Here is a 19,841-nt window from a genome sequence, read left to right as displayed (position 1 = left end):
CTACTACCCAGAGACTTCCACTCCAACACCCACACCCATCACTACCACTACCACCACAGAGACTCCACCTACAACACCCACACCCATCACTGCCACTACCACCACAGAGACTCCACCTACAACACCCACACCCATCACTACCACTACTACCACAGAGACTCCCACTCCAACACCCACACCCATCACTACCGCTACTACCACAGAGACTTCCACTCCAACACCCACACCCATCACTACCACCACTACCCCAGAGACTTCCACTCCAACCCCCACACCCATCACTACCACTACTACCACAGAGACTCCCACTACAACACCCACACCCATCACTACCACCACTACTCCAGAGACTCTACCTACAAAACCCACACCCATCACTACCACTACTACCACACAGACTTTCACTCCAACACCCACACCCATCACTACCACTACTACCACAGAGACTCCACCTACAACACCCAAACCCATCAGTACCACTACTACCACAGAGACTCCCACTCCAACACCCACACCCATCACTACCACTACTACCACAGAGACTCCACCTACAACACCCACACCAATCACTACCACTACTACCACACAGACTGCCACTACAACCCCCACACCCATCACTACCACTACTACCCCAGAGACTTCCACTCCAACACCCACACCCATCACTACCAGTACCACCACAGAGACTCCACCTACAACACCCACACCCATCACTACCACTACTACCACAGAGACTCCCACTCCAACACCCACACCCATCACTACCACTACTACCACAGAGACTTCCACTCCAACCCCCACACCCATCACTACCACTACTACCACAGAGACTCCCACTACAACACCCACACCCATCACTACCACCACTACCCCAGAGACTTCCACTCCAACCCCCACACCCATCACTACCACTACTACCACAGAGACTCCCACTACAACACCCACACCCATCACTACCACCACTACCCCAGAGACTTCCACTCCAACCCCCACACCCATCACTACCACTACTACCACAGAGACTCCACCTACAACACCCACACCCATCACTACCACTACTACCCCAGAGACTTCCACTCCAACCCCCACACCCATCACTACCACTACTACCACAGAGACTCCACCTACAACACCCACACCCATCACTACCACTACTACCCCAGAGACTTCCACTCCAACACTCACACCCATCACTACCACTACTACCACAGAGACTCCCACTCCAACACCCACACCCATCACTACCACTACTACCCCAGAGACTTCCACTCCAACACCCACACCCATCACTACCACTACTGCCACAGAGACTTCCCCTCCAACACCTACCACCAGTGTAAGCCCAGAGACTCCACCCCCACCCACAGCCACCTCAGGGACTTCACCATCCTCTACCACCACCACCACTGAGATCCCAACACCTCCTCATACCACCACTTCCACCGCAGAGACACCCCACACAACCACCCCAGAGACCCCATCACCTTCCTCCTCTACCACCACCACTGTCACTGAGACTCCTAAACCTGCACCCACCACAACCACCACCCCAAGGCCCCCAAGTCCAACACCATACACAAGTACCCCAGAGACTGCAACTCCCACATCGCACACAACTACCATAGGGAGTTCACCACCCTCTACAACCACCACTACCACAGAGACTCCAACTCCAACACCCACACCCATCACTACCACTACTGCCACAGAGACTTCCACTCCAACACCTACCACCAGTGTAACCACCGAGACTCCACCCCATCCCACAGCCACCCCAAGGACTCCAACACCTCACACAACTACCACCTCCTTCCCAGAGACACCCACTACCACCCCAACCACCACCGGAAGGGGGACTCCAACTTCAATTTTATCCACAACCACAAAAGAAATAGGAACAACAACAATCATAGCTGTAGAGACTACAACCCCAACTATGAGCACCGCAGAGACACCATCCAGAACTACAAGAGAGACTCCAACTCCAACAGGAACAAGCATTCCAGGTGAGGTACCTCTTTTAGGCCTTTCCCTTTTCCCTGCACCCAAGTTTCCCTGCACTTTAAACTTCATTCTAAGTATTGTGCCTGTCCTGTCATTGCCTACTTTCCCATTCCAGGTAAAAATGAGCGAAGAAGCCTTTCCTTTAATTCTCTTAGAGTTAATGGTCCCATTTGTTCATTCAATAGAGGAACAATATTGTAACACAAAATCCCATAGGATTCCAGATATTTGAGGGCATCACATTTCCCAGGTAACTGTTTCTATCTCACTGCTTGGAGTGCAGCTTTCCAATTAGATTCAGAACCTACCAAGGTATTGGAGATTTGAGTAGGTGTTTGGTGATGTTCAAGAGAGGTTTAGCTTGGGAGTGAAAAGTTTTGGTGGGCACCTGAGAACTGCCTTCAAAAACTGGAAGGACTGTCCTGTGGAAGAGAGATCAACTTCATTTTATTTGGCCTGGAAGGGAATAATCAGGAGCAGGTGCGATGGGGGCTAGGCTCACAAACAAGCAGATTTACCCCTCATATAAGGGAGAACCTCCTAACAATTAGAGTTAGTGGAATAGGCTGCTTCAAAAGGTGATGAGCTTCTCACTGAAGGTCTTTTAGTAGAGGCTGGATGGCCCGTTGTTGGAAGGTTGTAAAGGAGAGTCCTGACCATACGTGCTCAGGTATGGGTTGTACAAGAGGCACAGGTCTGGGGTTTGGGGATGACGTATCTTGTGAATTGGCTTCGTTCAAAGGCCACTCTCCCTTCATCTTATTCATCCCTTCCCTGCCCACTGAGCCCGATTCCTCTGCCTAGTCTCATCCTCAAGGCTTTTTGAGTACAAAGGGAAGCGGTTAACTCATCACAGGTTTCCAAACTTCTCTCCACCTGAATCCCTTTTGTCATGGCAGAAAATTCTAGCTTTATAGGACTTCTAGAAGGGTGCCAGTATAGAAACTTTCTTGTCAAATGCTCTTTTTGGAAAGATAAAGAAACCAAGGTTCAAGGAGCCTCAGGGTATTGCCCAAGATCACACAGCTAGTGAGTAGAATTCCAAGTCCTATGCTCTTTGCACAGATCCAAAAGGCCACTTCCCTAAGCCACCCCTGCATTCTGGGAGATCACTCTGCAAGATGTTCTATTGTTCCTCAGTGGGAACAGAGCTGGGACAGGTGGGGTTAGCACTTTAGAGTCAGTGGCATAGAAAGGAAGCTCTTGGAACACAGAATATGCTTCCAGTGGGAAGGTAACTGCATCGAAGTGCCTGTCCACCTCTTCTCTCCAGGGTGATGTGGGGCCTGGGCTCTCATTGGCATGTTCCTACTGCAGCCTCTGGGTCCAGAATGCAGGCTGCCCAGAGAGCCTTGGGAACCACCGATGGTTTGGGGAACATACTTAGTGACCCTGGCATTGGAGAATGGCTGGTTTGAAAGACTCCACAGGAGCCTCTGCCCCTACCTGCCTTGAGCCCAGTGAAACTCCAGCCATCTCTAGTGGTGGTGGGGAGATGCATGGCTGTGTCGGGGAAGGGAGGTAGACAGAGACATATAGACAGATCCAAGAGCATGCTCTCAACTTGATGCCCTGGGCGGCCAGTTGGCTAGGATGGGGTGTGCTTGGGCTGGCTGAAAGAACCAGCAGAGAGTTGAAAACTTTCAGGTCATTTCTTGATTCTTTCCAGCTCCTGGTCAGACTTGCCAGCCAGCCCACCTCTGCCTTACCTTGATTTGACTTTAGTGGGTGAGATTAATGAATGTCCTTTGAACCTTCTATTTCTAGGCACGAGCCCCACAATGACGACAACAAGGGGGACCCCACCTCCTTCCACTCCCCCACCTCCCCCACTTCCCCGGAGATCACGATGCCCACTCAGCCTCCCCACAGCACTTCCAGTGTGAGCATCCCAACCACAGTGTGCACCACCTCCATCCCAGTGCACAGCACGGGGCTCTCCACCAAAGCCACCGCCAGCCCGCTCACGGCTCCCATAGTCAGCATCAGCACTGGCACCAGCATACCGACATCCCACTCCAAGTCCTGCTGTTTCTTGAATGACACATATTATGGGAGAGGTGAGAAGCAACGAGCAGCTTCACTCTGTAAGGCTTCTTGGGGAGATGCTAAGCGTGCTGCCGTTCCCAGGGCAGCAGCTGCGAAGTGCGGCTTGTGTACCGGCTTGGTATCCCTGCAGCCCCGAGCCCCGACGGCTGCCCCCGGAGCCAGGCCCTGTGGTGGGCTGGGGGAGGGGAGCTGCCCTGGCGCTTTGGTGCAGCACAGCCTGCAGGGGCCTTGTCCACACCTGATTTGCTGGGCATTTCCAGTTCTCTGCCTTTTGGCCTCACGGTTACGGGGGGGGGGTGCGGTTCTCTTCCTCGGCAGGCGAAGTGATATACAGCGGGACACACGGAGACTACTGCTACTTTGTCAACTGCTCTCTGGACTGCACAATTGAGATCTTCAACTGGTCCTGCCCTTCCACGCCCCGGCCCTCAACCCCAGCACCGAGCCAGTCAAGCCCGACCATACCCTCTCCAGCCTGCCCTAACTTTGTGCCGCCACGGCAGGTCGGTGGCTGCTCGTGCTAGGGACGGGGCCAGTGCCCACACCACACACCACTCCCAGACCTTGAAGAGTGTGTAGGAATTTGTCATCTTCGTGTACGAAGATGAGCCCTCTGCTTCACCAGCTGCCCTGAGTCTTTTTCCTCTTGGGCATGGGAATAGATTTGTGCTGATCCATCCATTCTCTCCTGGCCTCCTTGTGAACGAGCCTGACCAGTCCCTTCCCTCCTCTGGGCCTCAGTTCACCCCTCTGTAATATAAGGGAGCAGGACCAGGTGGCTGCTAAGATCTTTCCAGCTCTATGCCCATGAGCTCAAAGTTGTTTGTTTGTTTATTTTTTATAAGAGTGCTCAGGGTGTGGGGTATGGCCTGTGACCAAGTCACTTCCAAGCTAAGTGGCCCAGAAAGGGCCCAAGCTCAGGATTCAGGCTCATTCACCCACTGAAAGAGACTATGGCTCCAGTCTGTTGAAAGGATCCTTCCCATTCTTCCCCTCAAACAATGGGGATAAACATAGTGTTATATGTTGCCTCCAAAGTCATTTTGATTTTATCTCTATCATGTGAGTGGGGCTCCTGGGTCCAGAGCCCTGGGCTACCAGGCCTGGCTGAGGTGTGGCTAGCCCTACCCTCCTGAAGTTCACAGCCCGGTATTGGGAGATTACTGCTAACAAGCAAAAGAGGCTCACGCCAATTGTGCCCCCACACCATTCCCAGGTATTAGTGGTGCCCGTATTAGTCCCATTTGACAGATGGAGGGGGAAAGGGACTGGCCTCCAGCTCAGCACTGATTGCAGGGACAGGGCCCTTTCTTCTATATTGTAGGAAGCCAGAAAGGAGAAAGGATTTGCCAGAGTCCCCATGGAGTGTCAGGGATAGAACTAGGCTGGGGTCCCAGATCTCCTGGTCCCAAGCCCATAGTGTGGATCCCAGCTGATTTTTTTTTTCCTTCCATGCCACTCCCATGGTTGTAGAAGAATGAAATTTGGTGGCTATGCAACTGTACCATGGCTATGTGTAAGCACGATAACACAGTGGAGATTTTTGAGAAGGTGTGCGACCCACCACCCAAGCCTGTGTGCAGCAATGGCCTCAACCCCGTGTGGGTCCTGGACCCTGATGGCTGCTGTGGCCACTGGGAGTGTGATTGTAAGTAGCCAGCCCTTTCCTGCATCAGCTGTCCCCTATGCTTGTTCTGGAGGCCGGGCCTTTCATCCCCCAAGACGGAAGAGTGACAGGTGGTGTTGCAGGGGGGCCAGATCTCATTCAATTTAACAGGCATTGACAAGTAAGTGACGTACCCACTGTGTGCCAGGAACTGTCTTTGGTGCTAGACCTCCAAAGACAAAAATGAAGTACTAAGTGCCCCACAAGAGCTTAACTGACTGGGGGACTCCTTTGGGGAGTTTGGGGAGAGCATTTCTCAGGCCAAGAGCTAACCCGGCCACCTCATATGCAAATAGTGTCTGATGCCCCTGCCCCAAATGAGGATCTGGGGGCCTCCTCCCCTTCTACCCCCCGAGAGGCTCCCCCTGGTGCCAGCTGAGGGCAAATGCTGCTTTTTCAGGCTACTGTACTGGCTGGGGAGACCCCCATTACACCACCTTTGACGGGCTGTACTACAGCTTCCAAGGAAACTGCACTTATGTGCTCGTGGAAGAGATCTCTCCCACCGTGGACAACTTCGGTGTTTACATCGACAACTACAACTGTGACGTCAACGACAAGGTGTCCTGCCCACGCACCCTCATTGTGAGGCACGAGACCCATGAGGTTCTCCTCGAGACCATCCAGATGGCACCCATGAAGGTCCAGGTGCGGTGTGGGATGGCTCAGCTTGCCCACGTCTGGTGCCCAAGGCATGGGGCAAGGGCGACTCCGCTGGGCGAGGGACTCTCAGTGAATCAGCAAACATTTATGAAGGACCTGCTGCGTGCCAGGCACTGTGCTGGGTGCTAGGGATACTAAGTTACATACAGAGTGGGCACATATGAGATGCATGAAGAGTGGATAAATATAAGACACATACATAGTGGGTACATACAAGATACATGCAGAGTGGGTACATATAAGACACAGAGTGGGTACATGCAAGATACATACAGAGTAGATACACAAAATATACATGCAGAGTGAATACATATAAGACACATACAGAGTGGGTACATACAAGATACAGAGTAGACACATACAAAGTGGATACCTATACGATACATACAGAGTGGGCGCATGTAAGATACATGAAGAGTGGATAAATATAAGACACATACATAGTGGGTACATACAAGATACATGCAGAGTGGATACATATAAGACACATGCAAAATGGACACATACAAGAGACATACATAGTGGGTACATAGAGGATACATTCAGAGTGGATACAAGGTGTCCTAGGGGAGAAAGGCCCCTAGCAGTTGAGGGGGAGCGGACCAGAAAGGCCTTCTGCAGAAGGGGGACTTGGGGTCAAGTCTCAAGGAATTCAGGGGTTCTAAGAAGTGGAGGTGAGGAGGGAAGGCTTTCCAGGCATGGGGGACAGCAGGTGCAAAGGCATGGCAGTGGGAGATCAGTGTCCTGTGTGAGGAACAGCAAGGAGGTCAGTGTGTCTGGACCGCAGGGTCCAGGAAGAGAAGCACTATGTTAAGAAGGCTGAAAAGGGAAGGACCAAGGTTCTAAGAAGCTTAGTGACCAGCAGAGGCATTCCTGTTCAATTCCAGAGGCAGTGAAATTTCTTAAGCAAGAGAGGTTTCCTAACCTGCTCTTTAGGAGAGGCAGGCTGGGAGGGGGAAGAGACTGCAGTCTCTCCCTAGGGAGACCCCCAGGAAGCCAAGCGTAGCCCAGGGGGCTCCTCAGAGCCTGGGGGAGTGGAGTGGAGGGACAAGGTCAGCAGCTGGTGTGAGGTCTGTCCATGGCTTAGACTTCTGGGGAAGGGGACAGGGGGAGGGGGGAGTGGAAGTCGCCTCCTCCGGGGCGCCTGCCTGTCAGACAAAGAGTGGAGTATGTCCACTGAGGCAGGGAAGGAAGGGTGAGGGAGAACTGTGGCCTGAGAGCTGGGTGGGGCAGCTGGCAGCCTTGTGGGCCTTTCCATTTGGGTCTCCTGAGGGACAGCTCCAAGGAGATCTCTCTGGGAATATTGAACCCTGGGCTTCCCACGGCAAAGCACCCACTTTTCCACTGGCTGTCTCTTGGACCCAGGAGTGCCTGTCTTCTCATTGTTGGCTCCTCAGAACCCGGGGCCCATGGAGCTGCCTGCCTGCCTCCCTCATTACCCAACAATAAACAGCCAGGTCAGCAGAGCCAGCCCCCCCCCCCCCCCGGCTGGGCTGCTAGTGTGTGTTAGACTTTGGATTGGGTTCAACCCCCTTCATTTCATGCAGACGAATCTGAGAATGAGGGGACTGCTCAGGGTGGTCTCTCTGCACCTGAGAGGCAGAGCTGCGCTTCAAAGCCAGGCCCTCCAAGGCCCTGGCCCAGCTGCTCGGTGAGCCCTTGGCCCCCTTCCTGACTCCTCTCTGCTGCAGGTGCTGGTGAACAATCAGACGGTGGCGCTGCCTTATGAGAAGTACGGCGTCCAGGTCTACGAGGCTGGCATTAACTATGAGGTGTACATCCCGGAGCTTGACGTGCTGGTGTCTTACAATGGTCTCTCCTTTGGTATCAAGATGCCTTATAACAAATTTGGCAGCAACACCAAAGGCCAGTGTGGTAAGGAAATTTGTCCTGAGCCTCGGGGGCCTCCTGGTGCAGAAGGGGCTGTTGGGGGTGGGGTGGGCTTCTCCTCCCTGGGGATTTTCAGCAGCTCCAGGTCAGACTAGAACCTCTGAGCTCTCTCCCAGCCTGGAGAATACAGCATGGGTCTGGTTGTGTACGTGTGCGTGTGCATGTGCATGCGAGCACATATGTGAGTGTGGGTTTTGTGTGTGCATATGTGGGCGTGTGTAAACATGTACATGTGTGGATGTGCGTGCGTGGGTATGGACTTCCTCTTGCTTTCTCCCTCCAAGGTTTCTGGTCAGCTTCTTTTCCTGGCTACCCTTTGGCATAGCCTGTTGGGATCATGATATGGGAGGCAGGGTCAGGGACAAGTGAGCACCAGCGGAGATTAGGAGCAAGCAGGTCCAAAGGGGGCTGAGAGGTTGTCTCTTGCCAAATGATGCCCAGGACCCCAGTGCTCTGACCCATGGCCAAAGGGCCTGGCTCCCATCTAGCTGCCGGCTCAGTGTTCCCCACTGAGGTATCTGCTGTTAGATGCTCTAAGATTTTCTCCCCTCCTTTGACTTTTTTATGGGGAGCCTTCTAGGCTGATGGGGATGCATCCAATGGGGGCCCTGTGCTAGGCCCAGGGGAGATACTGGGGATGGGGAGAGCACGGCATTGGAGCATCCTAGAAGAAGCCCCTGGGACCCCCTGCCACACCTTTGGAAGGGCCTTGGAACTGTGGCCTGTGCCCTGTGGCTGCCTGGGCTGCTCTGCCCCAAAGGAGAGGGAGGGCTGACTCTGCAGGCACCCACTAGTGGGCCTGAGGCAACCTGGTCACCATGGGGAGCCCCCGAGGCCAGGTTGTGGCCTCCAACCCCCTTCCTTCCTATGCATCCATTCAGACATTGACCGAGTAGAACCTGGGTGGAGGCAGACCTCGGGCCGTGGTGCCCAGTGGTAGCCCCTGGCAGGCTGCCAGCAAACCCCGAAGGGCCAGTGGCTGGCTGGGTATGTTCTGGCCCCCTGGGGAGGAGCTGCCAGCTCCAGGCCTTGTCTTTTGAAATCCTGGAGGGTTTTCTCCCACTCCAGGCACCTGCACTAACAACCAGACTGATGACTGCATGCTGCCCAGTGGAGAGGTCATCTCTGACTGTGAAATCATGGCCAATGAATGGGTGGTGAATGACCCTTCGAAGCCCTACTGCCCCAACACTGGCTTAATGAGTGGATCTTCCTCTGCCCCCAAGCCCGGAGTAACACCTCTCCCCTCGGACTGCATCCCATCGCCTCTCTGTGAGCTCATCAAGGGCAGGTAACCGCGGGGTCCTGACCCCCGGCTGCCTCTTCCAGGCCCCACCTTCTCAGTCCTGCCCCTTCTTTCCCTCGGAGGACCAAGCACCAATGCCAGGGAATCGAGACCCCTGAGCTGTAATGCCAGGTCACCCACTATCTAGTGGTCCTGGGCAAGCCCCTGACCGGGCTGAGCCTCAGTTTTCTGCTTTGCAAATGGGTACAGTTGTGGCAGCCTGCAGCCTTCCTGCCTCATAGGGTGGTGGGAAGACAGAAGGAGGTGGGGCTGTGACTTTGCTGGCCCCCTCCCTCCCCATCTGGCTGGCGCTTCTGCACCTTCCTTCTGAAGGACGGTTGGGGTCCTCAGCTCTGTCCACCTACCATCCCTATGGCATAAGGTATCTCAGCGTCAGGAACCCATGTACAGATGGGAAATCTTACTAGGGAGGTCAGCGGCCTGTACCTGGTCCTGGAGTGAGTCCAGGGCTCCTGCTTCCGCGAAACCTGGGATTCATCTTATAGAGCTTCAGAGCTTTGAGGGGACTTGGCCGAGGTCACTCAGAGTTAGGGGCGGACTTGAAAAATTCATCAGGTCAGAGATTTAGAGCTGGGAGGGCCGTGAGAGGACATTGCATCAAATCCTAAATTTGGCAGAGGAGGAGACTGAGAAGTAGGAAAGGGAAGGGGGCCTACATTCTTTCTGAGTTACCCCATGCCACTGACCAGGATTGGGGGCGATTCAGCCTGGAGGCCATGGGAAGGCAGTGGTGGGTGGGGGAGCCTGTGGTAACCAGACCAGCTCAGTGTAAGGAAGGACTTTCTGACAATGAGGTAGGGGTGAAGTGCTGAGCTGCCCATTGGGGGAAGTATTCAAGTGTTGTCTGGCTCTTGGGGGCCCTTCCAGCTGCCCAACAGCCTCAATGGGGAAGAATTCAGGGTCTGAAGTTCTTGGGCTCTCACTTTCTCAGGTCCCTTTTCCTGCCTTTCATGCTTGTTTGTGCTTCCCCAAAGGCCCCCACATTCCTTGGGGGAGACAAGTCTGCCAGGCATGTCTCCTGGCCTCCCCAGTGCTCTGGGGACGATGTGCCTGGCACGACCAAGGTGATGTCAGCTTGGGGTGGGTCCCACACTTAGGAGTGAGCTTGAGGGTTCCAGTGCATGGTGTCTGAGGCAGACACCAGGCAGGCAGACCAGGCACCTCTGTTTCTCCCTTCAGCCTATTTGCCGAGTGCCACGAATATGCCTCACCCCAGTACTACTATGATGCCTGCATCTTTGACAGCTGCTTTGTGCCTGACTCTGGCATGGAGTGTGCCAGTCTGCAGACCTATGCAGCCCTCTGTGCACAGGAGGGCATCTGCATTAGCTGGCGAGAGCACACTGACGGCGTCTGTGGTGAGTAGGGCTCTGTAGCAGCAGGTGGGGCTGAGCTCTGGGATCACTGCCTTCCCAGACCCTGTGGCTGGGCTTCGCTGCCTGCTGGGGATCCCAGCCTGTGCCCAGCCCATCAGAGGGCTGCCCGTTTCGGCTGGGGTGGGGGTGGGGGTGGGGTGTCCTTTCAGGCCCATGGGGAGAAGAGTTCAGGGTGAGGGGAAGGTGAGAACAGAAAGATTTGGGAAGGAAGGAGAGGGAGGTGGGTCTGAGTTCGCCTCCTTCTGTCTCAGCCTCGTCTGAGCTTAGGGCCTGCTGGCTCTGAACAGAGGTGGCCTGAGGGGAAATGTCAGGGCCACGTGTGTCCATGGTCTGCTGAGCTTCTCTCTCATGGCTCTGGGTAGAGATGGAGAGATGCATGGTGGGATAGACAGGTGAATGGATGAGTTAGCAGAGAACTGGGAAGATGACAGGTGGGTGGGTGGGCGAAGGACTGGGATGGCTGCTTGGTCTGGAACTGGAGGCCTCTTTCTCACAAGAGGAGGAAGCTGGACTGGGCCAGCTAGGGGAAAGCTTGGCAGCTTGCTCTCCTGGGCAATGTCAGCATTGGGGGGTTGTCTTCTGCCCCCCAGATGTGACATGCCCATCTCATAAAGAGTATAAGGCGTGTAGTCCTGTTGAGGAGCAGACCTGCAAATCCAGGTGAGGGGCCCTTCTTGGAGGAGGCTGCAGCCTCGTCCTCTGCCCCATCTCCCTGCCCTCTGCCCTTCCATTCCTCCTGGCCCCTCTGCTAGTGGCCACAGCTATGGTGCCCAGTGTTGGAGGGGCCTGCCAGCCGCTGTGGCTCGGGGCCTCTGTCAGCGTCCTGTGGCCCTCCCCCCTCCCAAAGCCTATCTAAAATCTCTGACTATTCCATGTCCTGACATAGCCCGTGTTCCTTTCCAAAGCTGTTGGCCTGATGCTCTTAGGACATTGGCCGGAAAGGCAGGAAGGCTCTGAAGAGACACCATTAGGCCCCGGGCCCGAAGCCAGGGGAGCCTGGCATGGCCTGACCCTCTCTGTGCTCTCCTTCCAGCTCAGAGGCGACCATGGACAAGAGGATGATAGAAGGTTGCTTCTGTCCTGATGGCACCATCAGCTTTGCCCCTGGCATCGATGTCTGTGTGCAGACTTGTGGTAGGTTGGGTGGGCTTTTGAGTGGAAGCTTTGTGTGGAGTCTGGGACTGTGAATTTTCCCCACCACCATAAGCCAATTCCTTTCTCTTTCTCTCCAGGCTGTGTGGGACCAGACAACGTGCCCAGAGAGGTCTGTCCTAGCTCCGTGCCCTTTGTAATCTTGTACATGGGTTGGGGTGAGGGGCCGGGGGAAGCTGGCACCCCCATAGAAGAATCCAGACTGAAGTCGTTGGCCATGTTGTGTAGACACTGCTGTGGGGATTGGCACTCTGTCTCACTGGGGCAAACCTGGCATCTTTCCCCCTTAAAGGGGAAATGCTGCCTTTTCTGAGAGAGTGCTGAGTCCCAGCTGTCTCCTACTGCCTGTGCTAGGTCTTGGGTCTGCGGCAGACTGGTGACCTCCTCCAGGCCCCACCTCCTCTCTGCTCCTATCCCTTTCAATTACATGGAGGGGTCTTGGGAGGCTGAACTGGAAATGATTTCCATGGAAGAGATCAAAGCCACCATGTCTTTAATCTGGCCAGTGGGGGACTCAGTAGGCTCTTGGTGTGTCCAAGCAGGGGCGTGGAGGTCAGTCAGCCTGTGGGCCTCAGCCTTCTGGCTCTGTGCCCTGGTGCTGGAACCAGAGCCCAGGGAAGCCAGTGGCCCTGCTAGGGCCACCCCTCACTGCTCTGTCCCTCCCTGCCTCCCTCCATCACCTACCGTGTCCTTTTTGTCCCGCTAGTTTGGGGAAAGCTTTGAGCTTGACTGCAACACCTGTGTCTGCCTGGAAGGAGGCAGTGGCATCGTGTGTGAGGCCAGGGAGTGCAGTGAGCTGCAGCCTGACTCATGCCAGGAGGAGGGCACCTACCCTGTCATTGAGGTGGACCCCAACGACACCTGCTGCAATAGGACCTACTGCAGTAAGAGGGGGCTGGGCGTGGGCTGGCCAAGCCAAGAGTCTGGGGGTGGCCAATAACCCTCTCTGAGGGGCAGGGTCCCTCCCCTGGGCTCTGGGGAGCTTGCTATATGTACATCACCCTGGAGATGTGCTCAGCTTACTTGAACCCTTCCTGTGGAGTGGATAGCCAGAGCACTGCCCTCGATAGAAAGCATGTTCTGCAAAGCAGCCCTCAGAGGTAGCCGTAACACAAATTCTCATTCCCCTTTTTATAGAGAAGGATGGTAAGCCTCAGAAGTGCAAGACTGTCAGAGTCAGGACTTGCACCCAAGTCCCCTGGTGCCTTACTCTGGGGCTCATGGTAGCAGGATGCCCTGTTCACCATGGCATGCTAACAAGCACAGGGTCCTGTGAACACACATGTGACTTCCCTTTAGGTGTCATTTCTCAGAGCCATGCTCTCATAGGGCACAACTTCTAGAAATGTCTGGCCGAGCTGAGGACAGGAAGTTGCTGCCAGGAGGGGAGGGACTGTGAGGGCTGGTGGTCTGCTTGGCATGGAGCCCCATTCGAAGCCAAATGAGACGGTTCCTTCTGTCTCTTATGGTTGTCAGCCCCGTGCCCATTGGATCCCCAATGCCAAGTGGCTTGTCCAAACCCTGGGGGGAGCCAGAGGCTCTGCTCAGGGCTGGTCCAGCCTCAGTGGCTCCGTCTGGACAGATGAGGTCAGACATCCGTATTCTGTGGCAGCGATGGGTGTAGGGCTGGAGACAGCAGGCGCCTTGGCATGGAGGAGCCCCTGGGGCAGGGCTCCCTGCTCCTTCTTACCAGGGCCATTTCCACCTTTCTTCTGAATTTCTTTCTGCCCTCACAGAATGCGATATGAGCCTATGCCAAACCGAGCTGCCTGTGTGCTCTGTGGGATTTGAGCTAAAGACACAGCTTGTCCCTGACAAGTGCTGCCCTGTCCACTCTTGTGGTAAGTCTTCCTCGCCAGGACCTGCTTGAGGTAGGGTAGGGGGGAGAGGGTCCCCTCTCTGCTGCTTCCCAGCTGTACTGGCTATGCCAGCGGCTTGAGAGAGGCTGAGCAAGGCAGCCTGGCCTCTGCTCCCGGGTGGTCTCCAGCGAAGGAATAGGCAGTTGTTGGGCCATTCTGGCTTAGGGACTTGGGGTGATGACATCTGTGGAGGGACATGGCCACTGTTGAGATCTAATGACAGAAGGCCACTGAGGGCAGGCAGAGTCGGTGGGCCCAGTGACCCATCTCCCTCCCCATTTTACAACAATTGGACAACATTTAATATATTTCAATACAACACGCATTTCTCCAGGCCCTGGCTAGGTACTGGTGACCTGGAGACAAAAGCCCAACAAAGGCTGCCCCTAGGGAGGGTTCCTGCCCCATTGATAGAGCAGGGGATCAACACAAGGGGTGGAGTGGCTGGGGCAGAGGAGAGACCCAGGCCAAGTGCTCCGGGGAGATTCTGGTCATTGGAGGCCTCAGGGCCAACAGGGCACCCTGGTCAAATGGTTTGGAGATGGAAGGAACTGCAAGCAGTTTGACCACCAGTCTCCCCCAGTCATCAGTATCTACCCTGTTTGGGGTTGGGAGGTGTTGGAGGGCACTGCCGAATGTCCGTGAGTGGGGAGCTCAGAAAACAGAAACCTGGGGCCAGTTCCTTCTAGACTTAATTTGGAGTATTATTAGCTAAGGTCATGGTGGGCTGGATCCCGTTGACCAAGCATCTGCAAACAATGTGTTCTGATGACCTCTTTTCCTTCCTTCCTCTAGAGCCCAAGGGTGTTTGTGTCCTGGGCCAGGCTGAATACAAGGTGAGCTCTCCAGTATCCCTGGAAATGCACAGGGCAGGCCACCTCAGGAGGGGAAGTAGGGTGGACGGGGGTGGGGGGGTGGGGGATGGGGGGGGCTGGGAGCCCCAGCTCAGCTGAGAGGCAAGTTTCCCTTCAGCCCTGCCTGTGGGCTTGAGGGGGCCGGATGTGGTACCAGTGGGGGTGTGGCTTCTCACCATACTCCCAGCTTCTGAATGGGCACTGAGTGCCCTGCCTCCTTCCAGCCGCTCACAGCTATCTCTCTCTCTCTCTCTCTCTCTCTCTCTCTCTCTCTCTCTCTCTCTCTCTCTCTCTCTCTCTCTCTCTCTCTCTCTCTTTCTCTCTCTCCCCCCTCTCCCTTTCTCCCTCTCTCACTCTCCCTCTCTTTCCTTCTTGCCCTCACAGCCGGGATCTCCAGTGTACTCTGAGAAATGCCAAGAATGTATTTGTACCAACATGGTCAATGACTCCACTCACCTGAATATCATTTCCTGCAGCCACGTGCCCTGCAACAACTCTTGCCAACCTGTGAGTGTCAGCAGCCAGGGGGCTTCCTGACACTCAGGGGGTCTCCTGACCTGTCCTAGTGTCCCTCTCAAGCCCCTAAACCTTTTCTGCCAGGGAAGCAGACCTGGCATTGTGCTCTTCTCTGCTTTTCTGGTGCCCTGTTGTTTTCCTGGGAACAATTTCTATATTTGACTTAGGACATCCAACCTTGAGCCCAGGGGTAGAGGGCTGATCCACAAGTGTTGAGCCAGTTTCTTCCCTTGGACCTCATTTCCTGACCAGTTTTCTACCCCCTCCCTCCTCCCAGGTTTTCATGTGTGAAAGTCGATGTGTTCCAAATCTAACTTTGAGCCTGGGCTCTGGGTTTCCTTTCCTTTCCTCCAGACTGGCTTGTTAGTACAGCACAAAGACTGTGGAATTGAAGTTTCAGCCTAAGATTTGATTTCAGTCTCAGTTATGATTCTTTCTACCTGTAAGTCCAGGCAAGGCATTCCATCTCTCTGAGCCTCGGTTTCCTCATCTGTAAAATGGGAGGAGACCACCTGCACCTCTGACCTCACAGACTACTGGATAAGTCAGAACTCCTTTTTCCTCCTCCCTGGGAATTCAAGAGAGGAGAGTAGTTGGACTTGGGGGAGGGGAACCTGTGCCTGTCATATTGCCCCTGGGCTGTGGGCCAGACCCCCATGCTCTGTGTTGGGCCTTTCCTAGGGGTTTGAACCTGTGAAAGTGACAGACCAGTGCTGTCCCAAGTGTGAGCAGACCCACTGTGTGATACAACAGACTGGCAACCTAATCCTTCTCAAGGTCAGTGTGGACCCCCCCCCCCAATCATTATAACGGGCTTGGCAAATGTGCAGAAAAGCTCTAGGTGTAAGGGGATGTGAAGAGACAAAGCTGACAGCCAGACTGCATCTCTTCCCTAATCCCCTCTCCTCCCCTCCTCCTTCCCTCTGTCCTTCCCCTTCCTCTCCCCTCTATCTCTTCCCTCTCTTCCCCTCTGTTCCTCTCCTCCCCTCTGATCTTCCCCTCCCCTCTATCCTTTCCTTCTCCTCTCCCTTCTCCTCCCCTCCCTTCTCCTCCCCTCACCTCTGATCCTCTCCTCCCTTCACCTCTGATCCTCTCCTCCCTTCTATCCTTTCCTCCTCCTTTCCCTTCTTCTCCCCTCCCCTTCCCTCTGATCCTCTTCTCCCCTCTGTCCTTTCCTTCTCCTCTCCCTTCTCCTCCCCTCCCTTCTGATCCTCCCCTCCCCTCTATCCTTTCCTCCTCCCCTCCTCCTTCCCTCTGTCCTTCCCTTCCTCTCCCCTCTATCTCTTCCCTCTCTTCCCCTCTGTCCTCCCCTCCCCTCTGATCTTCCCCTCCCCTCACCTCTGATCTTCCCCTCCCCTCTATCCTTTCCTTCTCCTCTCCCTCCTCCTCCCCTCCCTCTCCTCCCCTCCCCTCTCCTCCCCTCCCCTCTATCCTTTCCTTCTCCCCTACCTTCTCCTCTCTTCCCCTCTGACCCTCTCCTCCCCTCTATCCTTTCCTCCTCCCCTCCCTTCTTCTCCCCTCCCCTCTGATCCTTCCCTCCCCTCTATCCTTTCCTTCTCCCCTCCCTTCTCCCTTCCCCTGATCTTTTCCTCTCCTCTATCCTTTCCTTCTCCCCTCCCTTCTCCTCCCCTCCTTTCTGCCCATACAGCCTGGTGAGATGCAGAATGACCCTAAGGACAACTGCACCGTCTATAGCTGTATGAAGCTTCAAGACCTTCTCATCTCGTCTGTCTCAGAAATCACTTGTCCTGACCTGGACTTGGGATCCTGCCAGACTGTGAGTGTCCCCTGGCCCCAGCCCCAGCCCCAGCTGCCCCCTTCCCCAGAATTCCCTTTCCAAGTGCTAAGGTAGGATAGGAGGTAGAGCACCTGATGCTCATAGGGGCTCAGACCCTCCCTCGCCTTGTCTGGGGATGCTCGAGGGAGGACCCTGTCTAGGCGGATGAGAACCTGACCTGCCTGCTGCTCTGGTCACTTCCTTGGCAAACTATCACAGAATCTCAGCATTAGAAGGGACCTATGTCCTCCAGTGCCAAGCAGAAGGAGCCTCATTCTTCCTTTACACAACTTGGTTCCCCTCCAGAGGAAAGACCCCATGCTCCTTCAAAGGACACTCCAGGCCCCTTAAGGCATAGAAGTGGGAACTCTGTTCCTGGCCCTTTGGGGGTGTCAGATATGGTTTCTTACCTTCTTTTCTAGGGCACGATTAAGCTGATGCCTAATGGTTGTTGTAAGACATGTGAGTACCCAGCTCCTGTTGGTGTGAAGGAGCCTGCCTGCCCGCCAGTCTGACTGGCCAGCTTGGACTTGGGCACAAGTGGACAAAGTCTGTCTCTGGGAGGGGGTGGGGGGTGCAGGGGAAAGAGCTGCCTGCTCATTTGCCAGACTGAGATGGGGGCAGGGCTGAGCCAAGTGCAAGTTGGAGGATATGTGGACAGGTCCAGGACAGGAGGGGGATGGGTACCCCTCTCGCCTTCTGTGGGTCAAATGAGTCTTTCACCTTGGAAGCAGCCACCTCCTATTCCTTCCTTCCTTGCTTCCTTCTTCCTTTCCTTCTTTCTTTCCTCCCTCTCTCCCTTCCTTCCTCCCTCCTTCCCTCCCTTCCTTCCTTCCTCCCTTCCTTCCTTCCTCCCTTCCTCCCTCCCTCCCTTCCTTCCTCTTTCCCTTCCTTCCTTCCTTCCTTCCTTCCTTCCTTCCTTCCTTCCTTCCTTCCTTCTTCCTTCCTTCCTTCCTTCCTTCCTTCCTTCCTTCCTTCCTTCCTTCCTTCCTTCCTTCCTTCCTTCCTTCCTTCCTTCCTTCCTTCCTTCCTTCCTTCCTTCCTTCTTTCCTGCCTTCCTTCCTGCCTTCCTCCCTCCCTTCCTCCCTCCCTCCCTCCCTCCGTCTCTCTGTTCCTTCCTACTTTGCTTTTCTTCCTCAAATATTAAAGTAACTTCTGTGTCCATAGGGCACCATGCTAGGTGTGTGCAGGGGACAATGCCCCGTTCAGCTGAGATGTGGACCTTTAAGCCAGTGTTTAGCTGGGCAAGCTCAGAAGCAGGAAGGCTGACTGGGGGATGCTGGGGATTAGGGAGGGCCCGGAGAGCCCGGAGGGATTTTACTTCTGTCACCTCTCTGACACTCCACAGTTCCTGAGTATCTGTTCCTCTGTCCTTCCCCCTCCCTCCCTTCAAAGGCACATTCCGAAATGAGACCATGGTACCTTGTTCGATGGTGCCGAAAAAGGAGGTGATTTCCGTGGGGAACTGCATGAGGGAGCTGCTGATCAATCACTGCGAGGGTGCCTGTGAGACGTTTGCCAGGTAAGTGGAGGGACTGAGGGTGAGCACCCCTGGCCTTGGGTGGGACCATTCATACAGTGGCTCCTCTAGTGCCCCTTTGGTAGGCTGGGTTGGCCCAGGAAACCCTGAGGAGGCGGGCCTGAAGGAAGCATTAGAACTCAGCTCCTGTGCCTAGGGCTTCTTCCATCTCCCCTGGTGAAAGAGAGCCTGGGGTTGGGGCAGAGCTTTGGCTCTCTTTGGGATTTGGTGGGAAGAAATCCAGGAGACTTAGCTGCTGCATGGAAGAGTCTGTCAGGACCTGCAAGGTTGGTGGAGAAGGGGTGGCTAGCCCCTGTTCTCTTCCTGGGCCCCGGAAATGGTGACTTAGCCATTGGTGACCCCCCCTCCAGGTACTCAGAGGAGGCCCAGAGCATGGACCATCAATGTTCTTGCTGCAAGGAGGTGAAGACCAGCCAGAAGGTGGTGGAACTGGACTGTGAGGGAGGGGGCAAGCTTGCCCACAACTACACTTACATCGAGAGCTGTGGATGTCAGGACACCGTCTGTGGAATTCCTCTGGAGAGCGATGGGACAGTCTCTCAGAGTCGCGCCCGCCGAGCCCTGCGGAGGTCCAGAGTGTGAGCGCCTGCTTGGGCACTCAGTCGTCCTCTTAAGCCTCTGTCTCTGCATCCCCGAATCCTCAAGACTTTCTCGTCTTTCCTTTTATTCTTTTAAAGAAAATATTTATTTTCTGATCTTGTCAAACTCTTTTTACTCTTAACTAATAAAATCGTGAGAGAGCCAGTGTGAGAGTGTTTTGTGTTGGGGTAAGGGGAGGGATGGTAAGGGTAAGGGTGAGAGGAGGGGCCTGCCACCTGTGCCCAGATAGAAGGCAGGGGCAGCGATGGCGTGAGCCAGACCATGCTGCAGCCCTCTCCCCCACAGAGAGCAGTGGGGACAGGATGACCCAGAGGAGCCTGGGGGGGGGGCTCACCAAGCAGGCAGGCATGCCAAGGGGCACCCCATAGGCTCTCTCCTCATCAGCTGCCAAGGCCCCACCAAGCTCCAGGGAGCTCTGGCTGGCCACCACCCCGCTTTGGAGCTCCCAGGACAGGGGCAGCTGGAATCCTCTAACGGCTTTGGTCTGGCTCTCGGGTATCTGCCCTTCTTTCCTGAGTCTGTGTGATTGCACTCCCGCTATGGGTCTGCACTTCTTCAGGGAAGGAGCAGCACACCTTCTGCCTGTTGT

General features: G+C 55.0%; 1 protein-coding gene across 1 annotated transcript in view; it reads left to right on the top strand.

Annotated features, from left to right (window-relative positions):
* Positions 1–19,396, top strand: part of MUC2 (mucin 2, oligomeric mucus/gel-forming) — a 57,631-nt gene extending 38,235 nt beyond the window's left edge. Inside the window, 21 exon segments of the mRNA XM_078148897.1 lie at positions 666–2,006; positions 3,772–3,863; positions 3,866–4,064; positions 4,372–4,556; positions 5,527–5,701; positions 6,120–6,367; positions 8,074–8,257; positions 9,341–9,563; positions 10,758–10,936; positions 11,545–11,614; positions 11,988–12,088; positions 12,187–12,218; positions 12,813–12,990; positions 13,843–13,947; positions 14,761–14,801; positions 15,204–15,326; positions 16,017–16,112; positions 16,984–17,112; positions 17,535–17,574; positions 18,508–18,634; positions 19,003–19,396. Coding sequence (XP_078005023.1) covers positions 666–2,006; positions 3,772–3,863; positions 3,866–4,064; positions 4,372–4,556; positions 5,527–5,701; positions 6,120–6,367; positions 8,074–8,257; positions 9,341–9,563; positions 10,758–10,936; positions 11,545–11,614; positions 11,988–12,088; positions 12,187–12,218; positions 12,813–12,990; positions 13,843–13,947; positions 14,761–14,801; positions 15,204–15,326; positions 16,017–16,112; positions 16,984–17,112; positions 17,535–17,574; positions 18,508–18,634; positions 19,003–19,234 — 4,100 coding nt within the window. The 3' untranslated portion in view covers positions 19,235–19,396.
* Positions 19,397–19,841: the final 445 nt, after the last annotated feature.

Source organism: Phascolarctos cinereus, unplaced genomic scaffold (genome assembly GCF_003287225.1).
Source record: "Phascolarctos cinereus isolate Bilbo 61053 unplaced genomic scaffold, phaCin_HiC Scaffold_9;HRSCAF=440, whole genome shotgun sequence".
NCBI classification, from domain to species: Eukaryota; Metazoa; Chordata; class Mammalia; order Diprotodontia; family Phascolarctidae; genus Phascolarctos; species Phascolarctos cinereus.
The sequence above is the reverse complement of the archived record's forward strand: the minus strand, read 5'-3'. Positions and strand labels throughout refer to the sequence as shown.